Source organism: Panthera tigris, chromosome B2 (genome assembly GCF_018350195.1).
Source record: "Panthera tigris isolate Pti1 chromosome B2, P.tigris_Pti1_mat1.1, whole genome shotgun sequence".
Lineage (NCBI taxonomy): Eukaryota > Metazoa > Chordata > Mammalia > Carnivora > Felidae > Panthera > Panthera tigris.
In genome coordinates, this window is record NC_056664.1 from 117,358,177 (window position 1) to 117,376,778 (window position 18,602).

At 40.2% G+C, this 18,602-nt stretch overlaps 1 protein-coding gene across 1 annotated transcript in view; it reads right to left on the reverse strand.

Moving 5' to 3' along the window:
• Positions 1–18,602, reverse strand: part of EPB41L2 (erythrocyte membrane protein band 4.1 like 2) — a 139,605-nt gene that overhangs the window by 42,176 nt on the left and 78,827 nt on the right. Inside the window, 4 exon segments of the mRNA XM_042987152.1 lie at positions 681–853; positions 6,190–6,362; positions 14,602–14,699; positions 15,214–15,366. Of these exon segments, the coding sequence (XP_042843086.1) occupies positions 681–853; positions 6,190–6,362; positions 14,602–14,699; positions 15,214–15,366 (597 nt within the window).

The window sequence follows — 18,602 nt, forward strand, 5'->3', positions numbered from 1 at the left end:
GCTTTGTGTAGACACAGAAAAGAGATCTGATGAACTCAAAGCCTCTTCAAATCAACCTCTAAGAGACTTCACGTGCCCAAGGGAAGAAGGGATCATAAAATAGTGACAAATTTGAAAACACAACACAGGCTACTTCTCCACTCCCTACGGAGTGTGCCCCAACACACCACTTTCTCATTCACTATTCACCAGTCACCCTTTGCTTAAGAATTTCTTCATCATCAGCTAGAGATGAATGAAAAATAACATTTTTCATAAAGACCTTCTTTGTTCATTTCAAAAAAAAAATTCAACTCAACATAATTAAAATACCCAACACAGGTTACGCTTTCAAATTTACAAACAAATATACATTTCAGATCACCACAGCTTTTATAATTTAGGGATTTAACTAAATAGGATGATTGTGAAGACAGTCACAAATACTAGGCCACTAAATTACTTGCTTGCACCAATATAAATTACATTGAGATATTTTGCTTTGAACAACAATCAGAAAAACGCTAGAGAGACTGTTCAGACCAGCAGGAGCCTACATGTGCCTGAAAATGGGGAACTTTTATCAGCAGAGAACATACATAGACTAATTTTAAACAACACCTGAGTTCTGAAACAACAAATGTAACAGCCTCTAGTCTAAGTACACATTTAAAATCACATGTTCTACTAATTTACCATACCTTTCCTTCAACGAATTGCACATGTGGGACTTTAGTCGGGCTCCTGAGGTCCCTTCTGCCATCCCCATCCTGTACCATGGCGGTGCTGACAGCTCCGGGGCCATATGCTGAAACCTCCCCAGCAGGGCCAGGAAAATCCTTCATAAGACTTTCATCAACAACACCAACTGGAGCTAGTGAAGAAAGACCATTTGGAATACTTTAGGACACTGAAATGCTCAAAGTTTATGGAATTGCCCCCTCTTACACAGATGAACAGGCAGCATGTAGACATTAACAGGAACAGGAACATTGCTTGAGCTCTGAAAATTCCAACATATCAAATTCATTTTTAAATTTTTACCAAATTCTAAACATATTCTGAATTTTTACCCATGAAACTACACCAGGCTCTCCAATCAGACTTTGGAAGGCTGGAGTCTGATCATGGAATTGGCCAGTAGGAGGAGCTCTAAGACCAGGTGAGACAGAGTTGGGCACTGTGTCAAAATCCCAAAGTGAGGAATATTTTAATTCTCTAAGGCCTCTTTGATCTTTCCTAAACTTATTTCTAAATCTATTTATTGCAACAAACAATTATCTAGAGATTGAAATGATTTGCTTCAAATTATGTTTTCAGAATTCTTCCATAAAGGAAGCGTTAATTTGTGTATCATTCAAAATTATGACAAGACAGCAAAAGTCCATTTTACAAATTAACTTCTGTGCTTATTTTTAATAGTTTTCATTTTTCTAACCTCCCTCCTGAATGCCTCAATTTGACCTACAATAAATCCAATCCAACCCCCTGCCTAAGCAAACCTGGCCCTCGTGTGCTTTTCCTTCATTCCTCCTGCACACGAGCAGGGACATATATTGTGCTGAAATTTCTGCCATATGGCAGGTCAACCCAAGACGGCATCACATTTCAACAAATGCAAGTGAGTAGCAGCGACAAAGCCTCTACCCATCTGTAGCTTTTTCCCCAAGCCCCACCCACTGAGGTTATTTCACCTGTATGAAAAGTGCTTCACTGACATGGTGAGGTTTGCATTGGTTCTATGCCCCAGAAAAGGGCAGTAAACATGAGGCCTTTAGGCTGCAAGCTCTTGGAGGGCAATGGGTGTGATCCACCATATTGAACTGGGGAGGCATCAAGCACCTGTAATCTGTGTATCACAAGAAATGTCTTGGCCCACACCCTTCATGTGCCCTGTCCAAACCTTGCACCTTCCCTAGCCTTGCCTTTTTCACCAGATACCACACTTATACTTGTACCCAGTTACCCAAGCCACAAACCTTGAAGTCTCTGCCTTTATCCCTTACGACCATCAAGTCCAGCTGAATTTAAATGTGGCCAGTTCTCCCTCCTCCTATTTTACTAACCAGGTCACTTTTAAGACTTTGACAGCCCTTAAGGACTCACACTTTTGAAAGCCCACACCAAATCTTACATTAAGTATAATTATTTTCTTTTTTTTAACTTTTCAAAAGACTTCAGTAATTTTCCCTCAGAAAATACAGGCTATGAGTAGCTCTTTTAACTTATGATTTCTAAGCACCCAATACACACACTCAGAAATTACTGCAAAATGGGAAACTGACCTAGAAATGGTTTTAGATGTAATGACATGGAAATTTTAATGAATATGAAAGTTACATAATGAAACTGGAAAAATATTTTGCATGCTTTTAAAGACATTAATTTCAGGGTGCCTGGGTGGCTCAGTTGGTTAAGCATCCGACTCATGATTTCAACTCAGGTCATGATCTCATGGTTCATGGGATGAGCCCTGTGTCAGGCTCCTTGCTAACAGCACGGAGCCTGCTTGGGATTCTCTCTCTCTCCTGCTCTCTCTGCCCTTCCTGTGCTCGCATACGGTCTCTCTCAAAATAAATTAAAACATTAAAAAAATAAAAGTTTATTAATTCCACTATGCAGGGGGGTGGGTTGTTTGTGTTGTTTTTTGCATTTTGAAGCAAAATAACTTTTTAGGTCTCAAACACTTGTAGAATCCTGAGGAGCCTGTAGGCCCCAGGCACTGAGCTTATGGTGCCAAATGGCTAAATGGCCTACTCTCACCCAAGACAAGATCACTAGTGCTCTCACCTGGAGTATTCCTAACCAGTCTGCCTCTTCCTCTCTTGTCCTATCAATCATTCTCGACATTGCACTAAGTGATTTTTTTTAAAGAGGTAACATCATGTGGTGGGGGGCAGGGGTAGGGAGTAACACGGCGCACTTACATGCCTGCAGAACTGCACACACATGTATGTAATGCACACACACACCCTTCAGTAGCACTAGAATCAAAACCATATTCTTCTCCATGGCCTGTGAGGCCTTGCATGAACTGTTTGCAGCCTCTCTCTCCCCTCATTTACTAAAGCTCTAACTAGCCTTCCTTCTGTTCCTGGACTGTATTAAGCTCTCCCTAATCTTATAACCTTCAGCCCTGATGCTCCTGCTACCTGGAATGCTTTACTGCTCTACTCCTGGCTAGCTCCCCCTCATCCTTCATGTCTCAACCCAAACGGGTCTTCGCCAGATGGGCCTTCTTCTCCCATGACCCAATCCAAGGTAGTGTCCTGCTTATTGTATTCCCCATTTTCAGGAAGTCGTTGTCTCCCTCACTCTCACATGCATCTTGGTTGTTCTCTTAAATGACTGACTTGCCTCCTTTTTGGCTTGATTTTCCAATCTCGGAATCACACTGTTCTAAAAAAGTTTTAGAGTTTTATTTTAATGCTTGACCTTAGACATCATGTTGATTTTTAGCTTGTATGTAATCACTGGACGATTTATTTCAATCTGTCAAAACTTCAAGTGAGAAATATTTATGTACCTAAACTAGTCTAGCCTGACTTAAAAACTAAGTAGGAAAAAGAAAATACAACGCAGGTCAACAACAGCAGATAAAAGGTGTACTGACGGGGAGTGGTGGCAAAAAGAAAGCTCAGTACCAGGTTACGGCCTAGCTTTGCTTTGGGAGGGAAAAGGGGAGACCAAAAGCCCTAACCAAATAGTTCACTGGCTCGTCATGTATTGGCATGAAAAGCCTTCTATTTTTCACAGTAACACAATAATCCTTTTGATCACTTGCCCATCTGATGAATGACAGTGTCCAAAACACAAAAGGAAAAATAATGGATCACTGTGCATGTTTGCTGCTCTTACTTGTACAAATCATTGTTTTCAGATACAGACCTACATAACCCTCTGCACTAACTGCTCACACAAGATGGTGGGCTTCCTTGAGCACAGTTTATAGATCTCACAACAGTGGTTCACTGCTCTTTCTTAACTCTAAAATCTGCAATATAAGAGTTATAAAGTCTCACAGTTTAAGACAAAGGCTGAAACAGACAGTATTCCAGAAAGGGGAATGACTTCTCTCAGGGCATTAACCAACACTGATTATAGGTTATTCAGCACTTATACAAATTCTCTGTGGCAAGGGGCAAGGCTTGTGAAATACTTCCACGAGCAGGCACGTTTGTCACATTTACTTGAAAAAAAGCGTTCAGTTGTTGACGAGCTAAAAGATACATGGACAGCTATCACACATCAAAATCTCAATAAATTTAAATCACTACATTTGGAAATACGGATAGTTATTTGAACCACAGTTTATGACCCCCTTGCCTATTTGTAGTCTTGAAACTATATGGGAGATTCTCCAGAATCAAGATTGAATAACTACATAGACAAATGCCCACCAACAAATCCTTGGAAGTATCTCCGTATGTCTGCTTGGATCTGTTCTCCAAGTTTATTCTGGGAAAAGTAGATCAAGGCCAAGGGGTGTCAATCCATTTAGGAGAGAGCATTTTTAGAACCAGACCTATAAATTCTGAGAATGGATGGCTGCCAGAGAGAAGTGGGTCAGGGGATGGGGAAAAAAGGGTGGAGGGGAGTGGGAGACACAGACAGGATTCCGGTTATAGAATGAGTAAGTCATGGTGATAAAAGGTACAGAATACAAAATACAGTCAATGATACTGTGATAGCTTTCTATAGTGACAGATAGTAGCTACATTCGTGGGGAATCACTATATTGTATATCTGAAATGTATACCTGAAATTGATGTGACATTGTTAGATCAACTAGATTAAAAACAAAACTTAGCAAGTATACATATGAAAAAGCATTTTTATCTATTAGCAGATCTGTTTCAGCTACTTAAAATAAAAGTTGCTCTAGTTCATGTCAGAAAAATGTAATAAGAAAGGTTTTCTATGATCAACAGCAGTAAAACACATTTCTTTTTAATGTTTATTTATTTTTGAGAGAGACAGAGAAAGAGAGAGAGAGAGAGAAAGAGAGAGTGGGGTAGGGGTAGAGAGAGAGGGAGACACAGAATCTGAAGCAGGCTCCAGGCTCCGAGCTGTCAACACAGGGCCTGATGTGGGGCTCGAACTCACAAACCGCCAGATCATGACCTGAGCCGAAGTTGGACTCTTAACCGACTGAACCACCCAGGCGCCCCAGTAATAAAACAAAATTTTAAATTTACTATTACTATTTTTACATAGGTTTTGAGATTAATCAACCAAAAAATGTTGGAAAACTACTTTCTGGGAGAAAGTCACCGACATCAATTGGTTTCTTCTAGGCAAAAAGTAAAATGAAGTTCTTTATAAAACATTCATCCTAACATAAAAGGGGCACCTGGGTGGCTCAGTCAGTTGAGCATCCATCTCTTGATTTCAGCTTGGGTCTTGATCTCACAGTTCATGGGTTCAAGCCCTGCATCGGGCTCCATGCTGGCAGCACGGGGCCTGCTTGGGACTCTCTCTGTCTCTTTCAGCTGTTTTATAGAAAACTGACTATTTACCCAAAATTAGGTTAATAGAATACATATATGAAGGGAAGGAATGTCAATTTATTTCCATACATAAAATATATAAAACTGCAAACCTGTAGCTAATAAGAATTCTAACAAAATATATACAAATTTATACATAACCTCCCCCCACTTCGCTGAAAGAACTAACAATTATACTGTATTTCCTTTCTTTTTTGTTAAAACACTACATTTAAATTAATCCTTGGAAGTGGTAGTTGCTTTCTCATATGCTAAGAAGTTTGGTAAGCTTTAGTGAGAGTTTTTAACTCATAAAATCAGAATATTTTAAAGTTCCTTTAAATAAGGTTCCTATGTTAGCATACCAAACCCTTTCAAATTCCACTTTTGCCATTAATTAACAAGTTCAAGAAATTAAGACACACATAACACATCATAATTAAGTCAGATCAGTAACCATGTATTTGTCCAACATCTTACCCATGATGATTCTTAATATTTGTGTGCACTGACAGTACAAAGAAAATTAGGTTCAGAATGACAGCTTGAAAACACTATAAAACTCTTCTTGTGAATATAAGAAATATTATTTTATTTACTCAGAGAAAATAGCTATCCTTCCAGGACATTTCTGAGGACCTCATTAACTAGATCAACACTTTCTGATCCCACTGGATCAGAGAAAGATTAACGGAATACAAACTATCACAAATGTGTTTACCTCCATCTAGACTCCTGGAGACCCGTTTGCTAGAGGTACGCTCAAAGTGTGGCGCTGGCCTGTCAATGAGGGTGCTTGCCTGGCGGGTCTGGGCTTGGGTGCGGCCACTGTAGCGGAATTTGGACCCCAGGGTCAGGAACTTGGCCTTTGGTGGCTGCTCTGGAGACACAAGCCTGTAGGGGGAAACAAAAGAAACAAAAAGGAGACTTTATGAATTTTCTTTTTTAAAAAGATGACAGAAGTTTACATTTTGTCTCATTTTACTAAGATTCCTCAATCTACACAACAAAAGGCTGCCTAAACTTTCTAATGAAAAAGAACATCATTTATAAACCCTCCTACATTACAGAGCTTTAGGATAGTGATTAAGATGACTAAATCCACATTCGTGTATTCATGAATAATGTATTTTCCTCAACCTGAGCAAAAGAGCAGCTGTTCTCAGTGTATATCAAAGGATATTTATTTGTATTAGCTTAAATCATTTATATAAACACATATGTCTGAATTCTTGCTCCGAGCTATAAGTGCCAAGAGGCGATCCATTACCATTAGTAATTCTCAATATTTATGTCTATTTCCCATGGGAAAGAACATCCAACTCAGGAATCCATTCCATCAAGTGATGCTTTCCCATGAAGAACATCACACACAGTAGATCTGTAGAAATGACTTATATCCTTTCTTACCAGCACAATTTCACTGTTTAAACCCTGGGTTTGTAACGAATGAAGTCAAATTTTCTTGATGTCAAATACTCCCAGACTTATGCAAAAGTACGTTTTTAGTAAATAAGTCAGTCTTGTCTGGCAGACAACTGGAATGGTCTCACTTTCATGGTCTAATCAAGAGTTGACAAAACGTCTTAAAAAAATAATCTTAGCACTCTTATACCATTTATTAAATGAGAAGACTTTAGTTGATAATTCCAGAATATGAGCTCCATAAAATTTTTCCTTTCATTCTCCAAAGAGTGATTTCTTAAATTTTTAAGATTTTTAAATACTTAAAAATACATTTCAAATATTTTTAGAACTTCTACGCAAAAAAAAAATTTTTTTAAGACATCATCTTCTGCTTAAAAGCAACAAAGAGAGATTCAAGCAAGGTAAAGCTACTTGTAATAACACAAGAGGCGATTCTCCATCAACACAGGATTCTCACTGACATTAACCCAGAAAAACTATACCTCAGAATTAAATTGAGAAGAGAAGAGCCAGGACACTCTGGCTGTCGTGGTGTTAATCTATTCACATAAGGTAGCAAATGAGTTTCTTAAAAACTTCCACCTTTGGCCAATAGATTTTCAAAGGAGACACCAATGCTGCTGCTAAGGATACACTCTGATGAGGGCCAGTGCCTCAACCTGTACTTTGGGAAAAGTTGTATATTCATAAATTAGAATTCTGAAATACTAGAAATATAGACCAGAATTCTTATTTGTGCTCTCTATTCTTTTTCTCTAACAGCTGAGGAATTAAATATCTCAGCCTCCTGATCATGAATCATAGAAGCAGGTGAGAAATGTGGTCACTTGCGATGCGCTATCTCCCGATGAGCTATGACAGGGTTTCCCTACCTAGCAATCCAGTTAAATAGGGATCGAAGAACACTCTGTAAGAAAGCAATGATCTATAGAAAAAAAGGGTCACTAGCAAGCTCATCACCACAGTAAGAAATATTCATCCTTGAAAAACAAGATGGCTAAATCACCTCTTTATCATTTATTCATGAAGTACACTCTATAGTTAATGGAAGAGCAACGAGAGGAAAAAAGCAGTATTTCTAAAGAATACTTCAAAGGGGAAATATGCATTGGTGACCCAAAAGAAACTACCCACCTCACCCCAATTTTTAAACTAAAGACAACAAGTATTGGCAAGGATGTGGAGAAACTGGGACCTTTGCACATTGTTGGTGGGAATGCAAAATGGGGCAGAAGTTATGAAACGTGAGATGGAAGTTCCTCAAAATTCTAAAAATAGAATTACCACATGACCCAACTAATCCTGCTTCTGGGTATTTATCAAAAATAACCTCAAATCAAGATTTTGAAGAGAAATTAGTAGTATTCCCATGTTCATTTCAGCACTATTCACAATAGCAAAGATGTGGTAAAAACCTAAATATCCACTGGCAGGTGAATGGGTAAGGAAAATGTGGTATCTACATAGAGGGGAATGCTATTCAGCCTTACGAAAGAAAAAAAAAAAAAAAAGGAAATTCTGCACACAATACACAACAACATGGATGGGCCTTGAGGACGTTATGCATAAGTGAAAAGGCCAGATACAGAAAGACAAGGACTGCATGATTCCACTTCCACCAGGTACCCAGAACAGCCAAATTCATAGATTCAGACTGGACTGGTGGCTACTGGGGGCTGCAAGGAGAGCGAAATGGGGAGTTACCAGTCACTGGGCATGAAGTTTCAGTGAAGATGAAAAAGCTCTAGAGATCTGCACAGCACTGTGCCCACAGTCAATAATCCATCGTACACGTGAAGGTGAAAAGGATAGATCTCATGTGAAGGTATCTTACCCAATGAAGTAGATTTAAAAAAAAAAAAAAAAAAAAAAAAAAAAGACAGGAGATAAAGAGAAGAGTGAGGCTGGAGGCATCTGGCACCCATCTGTAGGCTCACCTCAGTGAATGGCATCTCTCAACCAAAGGCCACATCTTCCTAGAATGAGGAGCCTCACACAGGGATTTACTGGGATCTCCCATTTCCAGTTCCAGTCACTGCTCCCCACCCCCAGCAGAGGTGACACCCCTTTAGGCCCAGTGGTGCTTATCAAACACTGTTAAACCCTTCTAAAATTAAAAAAAAAAAAAATTGAAACTAGAAACAGGATACCTGCTTGTGTGAATTATGAAAAATCGTACAGAATAAAGAGATTTTTTTTTTTAATAAAGAGATCTTTTTAAAGATTTCATTTTCCTCTCCTATAAAATTAACCGAACTCACAAAGAAAGAAGATCAAGAGACTTCAGTCTTCAGAAAACAATTTTAAAGAAAATTAAGAAAACTTCCATCAGTGTTTTCTGACTTTCTGGGTTATTAGTTTATTTTATATAACTTCACACAGGATCTGTGCTAGGTCCCATATAGAGCAGATGCTCAATAAATACAGACCAGATTACAAGACAGAATCCCACTGTCACCATTTCCTAGAGGGCACCTGAATTTAAGTAGCCAGAAAATCCAAAGACATGTCTGTCTATCCATTTTTCAGAATTCTCTTTCTTAGTATTACACAGTCACAGCATTTAAGAATAGCTTTTGAATTCTCTTATGCCAGGATATTGGAGGAGGGAAGTTGGGCTATAAGTTCTAGAACTTCTGACACACTGAGAGAACTACTGATTAATATTTCAGTCTTAGTTTCATAAACATAAAACAATCCCACTGCTACAAAAAATGCTTTGTAAAATGACATTGTTTTATTTTTTCCCCAGTTACGAAAGTGGGCTCTCATTTATATACACTAGGGGCGGCAGGGGGTGGGGGGTTGCTGGGTGGCTCAGTCAGTTAAACATCTAACTTTGGCTCAGGTCATAATTTTGCGGTTCATCAGTTCGAGCCCCTTGTCAGTGTGCTGACAGCTCGGAGCCTAGAGCTGCTTTGGATTCTGTGTCTCCCTCTCTCTCTGCCCCTCCCTCCCCCCACCCCCGTCTGTCTCTCTGTCTCTCTCTGTCTCTCTCTCTCTCTCTCTCGCTTTCTCTCAAAAATAAACATTAATTTTTTTTATATAGACTGGGATATGTTACCAGCTAAATATCTAAGTCCAGGTGAGGAGAATTCTATACAACTGTATTTCTTTCTTTGGTCTAATTTGTTTTTCTTTAAGGTAATAATAGATGATTGGTTCCCATTTAAATGCATATCAGAATAATTATCCACTTAACGCATTTTGTAAAAAAAATACTTAAAGAAATAATTCAAGAAATACAAGGCAAACATTTTAAAAACAGATATGTGTACCAATGTAAAATTAGGAAAGTCATTAACTAAAGTATTATTTTATTTATTTCAACTTGAGATAAAACACTTCCCTGCCCAAGTGGCACCGGTGACCAAATACACAAAGTATTAGCTTACAGATTAATTTTCTGATAACAAAGAAATCCTTAAGTAATGAAGCTGCAATTAAATAGAAACAAATATCAAGACAAAAAATGGACTGAACATAGACATTTACTAGCTTTTTCTAAAAGAACATTTTTGGTGACTTAAGTCAACGGCAATGCAAATAAATTTTCTACGGAAACGTAGGCCAAGCAAAATATTTCAAGATCGCTTAACAATTATTTCCTTTTGATATTACTTTTATTTACTACCTCAGACCCCACCTTCATAAAAATAACATCAAAAGGGAAGGGAAAACAAGATACAAACAGAGAGGGCGGCATACCATAAGAGACTCTTAAATACAAAGAACAGACTGTGGGTTACGGGAGGGGCGGTGGGTGGGGGGATGGGCTAAATGGGTGACAGGGATCAAGGAGGGCACTTGTTGGGATGAGCACTGGGCGTCATATGTTAACTAACTTGAATTTAAATAAATCACTATAAGACATCATTTCACTTGTGGGAATTTAAAAGCCATAAGCAAGGAACTAATTATCCTATAGCTTTAAAGGTCCTGAGCAAGATGACCTAATGACACATCACAAAAGAAATTAGCTTTCACATACTTTACTGCTCAAGAAGCATGGTAACAATTTTATAAAAAATCCCATTACAAGTCAGGTATTATTGGTTTTTTCACCCATGAAAAATAAAGGAAATTTTAAGACAAACCCACACACATCACTTAACTGAAGTCAATCATACCGTTAATAACAAAGCTCTCTATGAAGCGGCTGATGACACTAATTCACTTGGAATTAGTCTGGATCTACAATCCCAAGTTTAAATGAGAGTTTAATGCCAAGCTGCAAGAACCTCGTGTTAATCCTGTTTACACGCCGCCACCACCACCACCACCACCACCACCACAAAGCACTGAGGGGAAAAAAAAAAACAAAAAAACAAAACAAAAAAAAGAAGGAAACATGGGGCGCCTGGGTGGCGCAGTCGGTTAAGCGTCCGACTTCAGCCAGGTCACGATCTCGCGGTCCGTGAGTTCCAGCCCCTCGTCGGGCTCTGGGCTGATGGCTCGGAGCCTGGAGCCTGCTTCCGATTCTGTGTCTCCCTCTCTCTCTGCCCCTCCCCCGTTCATGCTCTGTCTCTCTCTGTCCCAAAAATAAATAAAAAAACGTTGGGAAAAAAAAAAATTAAAAAAAAAAAAAAAAAGAAGGAAACATGTCCACTGTAAACACAACCAGGAAGTACAGCAGAGTGGGAACACTTATGGGCACTGAGAGCCACAGGGCTTGGCTCGGACTTCCATCTCCACCCGTGACTGTCTACAGGGACACAGTCATGTTTCTTAACTTCTGTTTCTCAGCTTTTCTGAGTGTAAAGTGAAGATTACAACAATGCACATATTAAAAGAATTAATCTATGTAAAGCACTTAGAACAGAGACAGGCTCTATCAAACACTCAAGGAGGAATAGCGACTTTTTATCATGTTCTTGTGCTACTAACATTAGTCTGGCTGAGTGGCTATCAATCAATAGAAAGATCTGGCTTTTTTAATGGCTTCAATCTGAAGCCAGTTTAGTTTTGTAAAGAAATCATTGGCATCTTTTGTGATAAACTTAAACAGAACAAAATCCAGATTTGATTCGAGGCACTCTATAGGCAAATTATGATTTGCCCTGTTTTAGATACATTGCTTCCTATCATGTGTAAGCAAAGTTACATAAGTTTAAAGATATAAAAATGCTTTTGTCAACCATTATCTCCAAAGTCTGCAGGTGCAAACTGGTCTACTTTTAAACCAGAGTCGTGGTATGTTAGCAAAAATGGAGGGAGGGACCTGAGGCGCCGCACGGCTGACAGACACCTCAGAAACGCCTGCTGCAAGGATACCAGAGAGGGGGGAGCCTGGATGGCTCAAGTGGGTTAAGTGTCTGACTTTGAACCATGATCTCACAGTTCATGAGTTCGAGCCCCATGTTGGGCTCTCCACTGTCAGCCCAGAATCTGCTTCGGATCCTCTGTCCCCCTCCCTCTCGGCCCCTCCCTTGGGCACTCGTTCTCTCAAAAATAAACAAACATTTAACAAAATTAAAAATAAATAAAAAAGAAGAATACCAGAGGAAGGACCAGCATAGAGGTGACCAGTGTGGGCTCTAGAATCACAGAGCCAGGTCCCCAGCTCTGTGCAGGTGCTTGGCCCCATGCTCCTTACTGGGCACCCAGCTCTGAGCCACTTTCTCCCTGGGGGTGAGGAATAAATGACACAGTACAATGTAAAGCAAGTGGTTCTGTGTCTGACAACAATATTTGCTCAATGAACGCAGCACGTGTCGTTTCTGAGACAATTACTGTTTCCATTATCATTACCTGACAGGGAAGCCTGCTATGTGTCCTGCCTTGACTGTGTCATTTAGCTCATTAATATCATCTACTAGTTTTATTTGAGGCAGACTCCGGTTGTCTGGAGTAGAAATGTGCCATGGCTACCAGGAGGAACTTACAAGCTTTTCAAAGATTTATGTGACCAGTGTAACTGTGTCAGATGGATTCAAGTATATTTTAGGAGTTACATTTCTCTAAAACGAGTCTGTTTGACAACATATCTGTTGTCAACACTGCTCTATTTAACCGGAAAGAGTTACTTGTACCACCTAATAATTCACCTTAAAAACAGCACACTGTGGTACCAAACCAAAAATAAGGATGATAATGATGGGGATGATGATGATAAACGTTATTACATACCGGAAGTAGTTCTACATGTGTTCCATGTATGTTTTCTCACAGGCTTTTCAAAGCAACCCTATAAGGTAGGGACTATCATTACCAGCACACAGATGATGAAAGGGAGACTCAGAAAGGTGGTAACTTACCCACAGTCACACACCCAGTATGTGGTAGCAAAGCAAGAGCCCAAAGCAAAAACTGTAAAGATGAAGGGTCTAGACACGTAGCTCTATAGACTGCAGGAACAGGACGGAGGAAATGGGGAAAAAATGATCAACAAAGTGCTCCTTGCTAAGAAGAGTAACATAGAGGGGCGCCTGGGTGACTCAGTCAGTTAAGTGTCAGACTTCGGCTCAGGTCATGATCTCACGGTTCGTGAGTTTGAGCCCCGTGTCAAGCTCTCTGCTGTCAGTGCAGAGCCTTCATCAGATCCTCTGTTCGCCCCTCTCTGTCCCTTCCCTGCTTATGCACTCTCAAAAATAAACATTAAAAAAAAAAAAGAAGAAGAAGAGTAATGTAGAAATACGCCCTTGAAGAAGTACAAAGGAGATGGGACCCAAGCTAAAGACAGTTAGGGGGTCTAAGGAGATCTGGTTTTCTCACTTGTCCGTTTGTGTTGGTTTTTAAAGGAACACGATGTGGACACGTTTGCCAGCCAAAGAGGAAGTCAAAGGCATTCGTACCTTTGACATACATAACATACAAAGCACGATCCTATGTGAGGAATCAAATGAAGGATCAAGACTTCCATAGGGAATGACTATTTTTTCCCTTGAGACAGAACAGGAAGGGAAGAATGAACAAGAAGAAGAGGGGAATGCTACATAATCTGGGGCTGAAGAGTTTTGAAAAACGGTACAGGAAACCGAGAATGCTCATGACTACAGCTTCTACAATCAGTGCCCCACCCAGCAGAGGGCATCTGAGCAGAGAGGCTGGGATTCCCAGGGGCTCCAGAAGACCAGGAATATTTTAACAGGAAAGGAGGTAAAAGCACTGCCTGGTAGCTCTGAGGGTCCGGCTGACACAAGAAATAATCTATCCGTAAAGGCACTAATCTGGAGTTGTGCAATTTTCCCTTACAAAAAGCGAGCGCGTCCACCGGGACAGCTGTGCTGTTTAAGGCAGAGCTCTACAGCACTGGTATAGAAGTGGGGAGGTCGAGACACAGAGACCAGCAGGCTGATGGGCACAAAAGGCAAGTGGTTAGAACCTCCCGACAAAGTAGCAAAGGGACAGACCCCAGGGTTTTGGCTGGCTGGGGAAAGAAATTAAACAGGAGAGAGCTGGTAAGAACAACAAAATGAAGCCAATGGTGAACGATGCTGGCAAGAGAATGGCAGTTGGGTTTGAAGAATGCGCTTCTAGAAGGGAAGGCATTTGTAGTCAGAAAGTGGAGTCCGGGACCACTGTAGAAGCAGACCAGCTGTGAGTGATAACGAGGCACGGCCAAGGAGATCTGGCACCGAGGAGAAGCAAAGAATCATAAAATAGGGTGTTGCCTCATCTGCCCCTGTATCCACAACCACCACTTAATACGTACAGGGTACCAATAGCTGTTCTCATTAAGTCTAAGCTGTATCATTAAAATTACCTGTAGAAAGTATGATGTTCCACGCACACTTTCCATAGCCTTTTTGCTGCCCGATGGTTTGGCAGTTTGAATCCGATGGTGCTCTCAAATTGTTCGAGCTAGAATAAATCAATAAGGTAAATCAGTAAGATAAAGGAGTTGGTTAGAAGCTACTGAAATCATGAATTCAGATGTTTCCGTGAGGGGTAACTCTTCTTGAAGAAAGGAGATACTAGTATGTATATCCAGTATGATTATACAAAATGGATTCTTCATAGAACTCAATACTAGTTTCTGTGAAAACCAAGTACAACTGCTGACTTTAACCAATGTCCACAACTCACCCTACCACCTTATCAGTTGATTCAACAACAACAAAACGGGCCCCCACTATGTAGCAGGCACTTACAACTTTCTCTTTTCTGTTAAAGGTGTGGCTCTTACCTTTTTAGCAACATGGATATACATGCAGGTTGATTATTAAGAACTCTGACCTTTTTTGCCATGAAAAAATAAGGAATAGTGCATTTTATTACAATTCACTGGGGAAAAAATGAAGTCAGCTGACAGCCATAAAGAAGAACACTGACCAAAGCTGTTTAGATATGCCCAGGCCTACGTGACACTGCTTACCTCTGCTGGCCTAACTTTAATGTAGAAGTTACTGCGCTTATAGGAAATTTTCAAGATTTTCGGCCAAGCAAAACGATTGATTCTCAGTCTGTCTTTGTAAATGAGAAGCCCGTTAGCGCACACACCCAGCTTGATGTCCACGCCTTCCGAGTCCTGCCAAGTAGAAGCCATTTGACCGTGGTTAGAGCTGTCCAAGTTTCATGGGTCAGGAAGCTCATCATCTCCACCCCCCCCACCAACCCCTTAAACCATGACCCGGAACGCCAATGTAACAGGTTGGTATTTAAATATCAGTGACAGTACGTGAGTTAATAGAAACAGTAGGGCACGCAACACATCTTCAATCTCTTATCTCCTAGGATCAAAATTCGATTTGTCAAAGAGTTATAGCCACCTGACTACAGGACACAATATTCTCCAAAAGGCATAATTTCTGTGTTCCCAAGCTTGCCTGCAAGAGCTGCTGGGGAAAAAGGGAAAGAGAGCTCAATTTAGACATCCTGAAGAGACAGGGTTTTCCTGGAGGCTATCCCAATCCTTGGGGACACCCTGTCAGCCCACCTTAAGGTGCATTCAGACATTTTACTTTAGGCAAATTTATTTCAGATGGGCTATGCTAACTAATGGCTGGGATAGATGACAATTTACAATAATCACAAGCCTAAAGGATTTTTAAAAACCAAATAAATTTACAGATAAAAGTGACATAGTGTCTCCTCACATTTCAAGTAATATTGAGGACACAATACTCAAAATACACAGATCACTGACTTTCAAGGGAAGAACTGGATCGCATTCACGACATATAAAATTGAAAACATTATTCAGAGACATTCATATTTTCAGAAATCACTTATGATATGGAACAAATTCTCACCAAGCCTGCTGAAACAAACACCATATTTAATCTAAGTCTCAATTCAATGAGAATGCAACATTTCGACTACCTTGTTACTGAATCATCTAGAACAAGTCATATTACTTTTTTAAAAATAGAAGTATAGTACTAAGTCACTGATGCCAATTGCTTTCTCTGCTGCCACACTTGAATAATTCATATGTACAGGTAAAATGACATTAGACAATCCCAGCAGGTTTAAAAAATTTAATCTATAGGGTGCTTTATTCACCCAAATCTGGCAGCCCCAATTCTCTCTAGGAACAGAGAAAAAAAGCTGGGATGAATCCGGCACAGGTGCCCAAGCAACTTGGCACCAGACAGAAATGTTGTTTTCCAGAAACATCGCTGGCCATGGCCACAGGAGCAAGCCGGAAGGCTGCCCAAGACAGTATGTTCTCACCACAAGTAAGGAGGCAACGCAGACTTGAAACACTGAACAAAGTCATCTCTAGTCTGAAGCAATCTTTAGGCAGGACACTGGAGCTATTTTATCAGATTTAAGAATAAACACAATCTGGAACCAAGTAAATCGGTTCATTTTCAGTTGTTGCACACATTGCTTCAGAATTCTCAGTATCTGTGTGAATACAAATTACAGATGAAGACTAACAAGTGAAAGAGAAAAAGCATGCCTTGGTCCTCCATATTTGACTTCTGCCATTCAGCAACTAAGTCAGAAAAATAAACTAATAAAAAAGGAGCATCTTCTGTCCCTTATTCACTCCCCTTGAGGAAGCTGCCGCATATGGGTGGCAATAGGGATCCCATGCCCTCGGACTTCTAAATGGGTTCAGTCTTGGAAAGTTCTTGCAGAAGATGAGAGAGAGAAGAGAAAAGAGGGAAGGGAGTTCAGCAAGGTGTCCTTGTGACAATTGTGGCTCCCTTGAAGACAGTGTTCTCCACACACAGATCTCTCCTTCTGGGTTCTGGCAACCACTCTCTGCCCTCACCCCTTCAGACCCAGAGGAGTTGGGAGAGCGGCTGGTAAGAGCTCAGAGCTATCACACTAATCTTGGGGTTCCCCTGTACCTGCGAGTCAAGAGTACTTCCATCCAATGCTCTTCAACTCGTCCTAATAGCAGTGTGCCATGAAAAGCTCTTAGTAAAAAATTTTTAGACGTACTTAAATATGATCAAGACAATCAAAGATGAAACTTTGATGAAAAGTTCTTTTAAATTGCTACAGACTTTCTTTGCAACAACCGACAAACATCTTCCTTATCAAATATCATTGGAGTGTATCAGATGACAAACAGGATGAAGAGATGTTAGTCTGAATTTTTTCAAAAAGCAATCTGCTTGTAATCACACACCAAGAACAGAAACTATGCTTAAACAGACCCACAACTTTTTTACTTTTCTAAGGTACAGTTTTGAAAACGAGAACTGTGAAACCTTGTAGTACTGCCATCTAAGAATTGGTTTCTAACTAGCTATCAACATGTAGATTTACATGTGGCCAGAGTAACAGGGTTTAGAAGAGCAGAGACCTGAGGTCTCTTTGGTCCCAAACCCATTCTTCTCCTGTCTCCCCGGTTTGGATTTCTCGGCCGAGCCAGCCTGTCTCCATCAAAGAGAAACAAGCTGAAAAACACGCAAGTGGTAGGAAGTCCCATTTCACCTCCTAGAATTTACCAGAAGAAACGAGGCAGATACGGGAATGCTTAACAACACGTGGCTTAGGCAAATCATTCTCTGCACTCTGTTTTATGCAGTTGTAAATAAAAACAGTCAAGTCTTAAATCTTAAAAAAGCACATGGAAGTACCTGTAAGAATTAAAAGTGTATAGCACCCAGCAGTTAAAAATGATGTCAGAGACTATATACTGACGTGGAAAAATCTTTTATCAGAGCAAGCAACAAAACAAACAACAAAAAATTCCTCACAAACTGATACCTATAGTGTGATCCTACTGAAAAAAATGCACGAGTTCTAGTGCTCAGAGATGTTTTTTTTTAAAGAAAACAAGAAAACGTATCAAAAAAGCAACAGTGCCTATTTCCAAATAAAGAGAGTTCAGTGGTTTTTGTTTTTTCCTTCTGTTTGCTTCTATTTTCTATGATGTATATGTACGTCTTTTGTAACCAGGAAAAACAGTCGAATAAAGGAAGCCACGGAGGAAAAAAAGAGAGCGGTGCAAACATGAAGCACTATGCAAGTACGAAGCAGGAATGATTCACCCGAGGCCCAGGGAGGGAAGAGATCTTTGGATGGAGGGGCTTTCCAAGAGATTTCTCTAATCATAAAATCTGAGGTTCCTAGGCCCCATCCATCTAGGGAACCGTTGGTTCCCTCCGCATGTGGACCCTGGACACACTTTTCAAAACCACACCCATCTTTCACCTTACCTCTTACTCTCCTCCTTGACTCTCCTCACTGTGTGATCACCCGAAGTAGTGTCAGGAAGCACATGATGTTTATTAGTGGCATCTTCCCAACCCAAACCCTCTCTCCTATCACCTCGTCCATCATTCTGCCCTCTTCCCA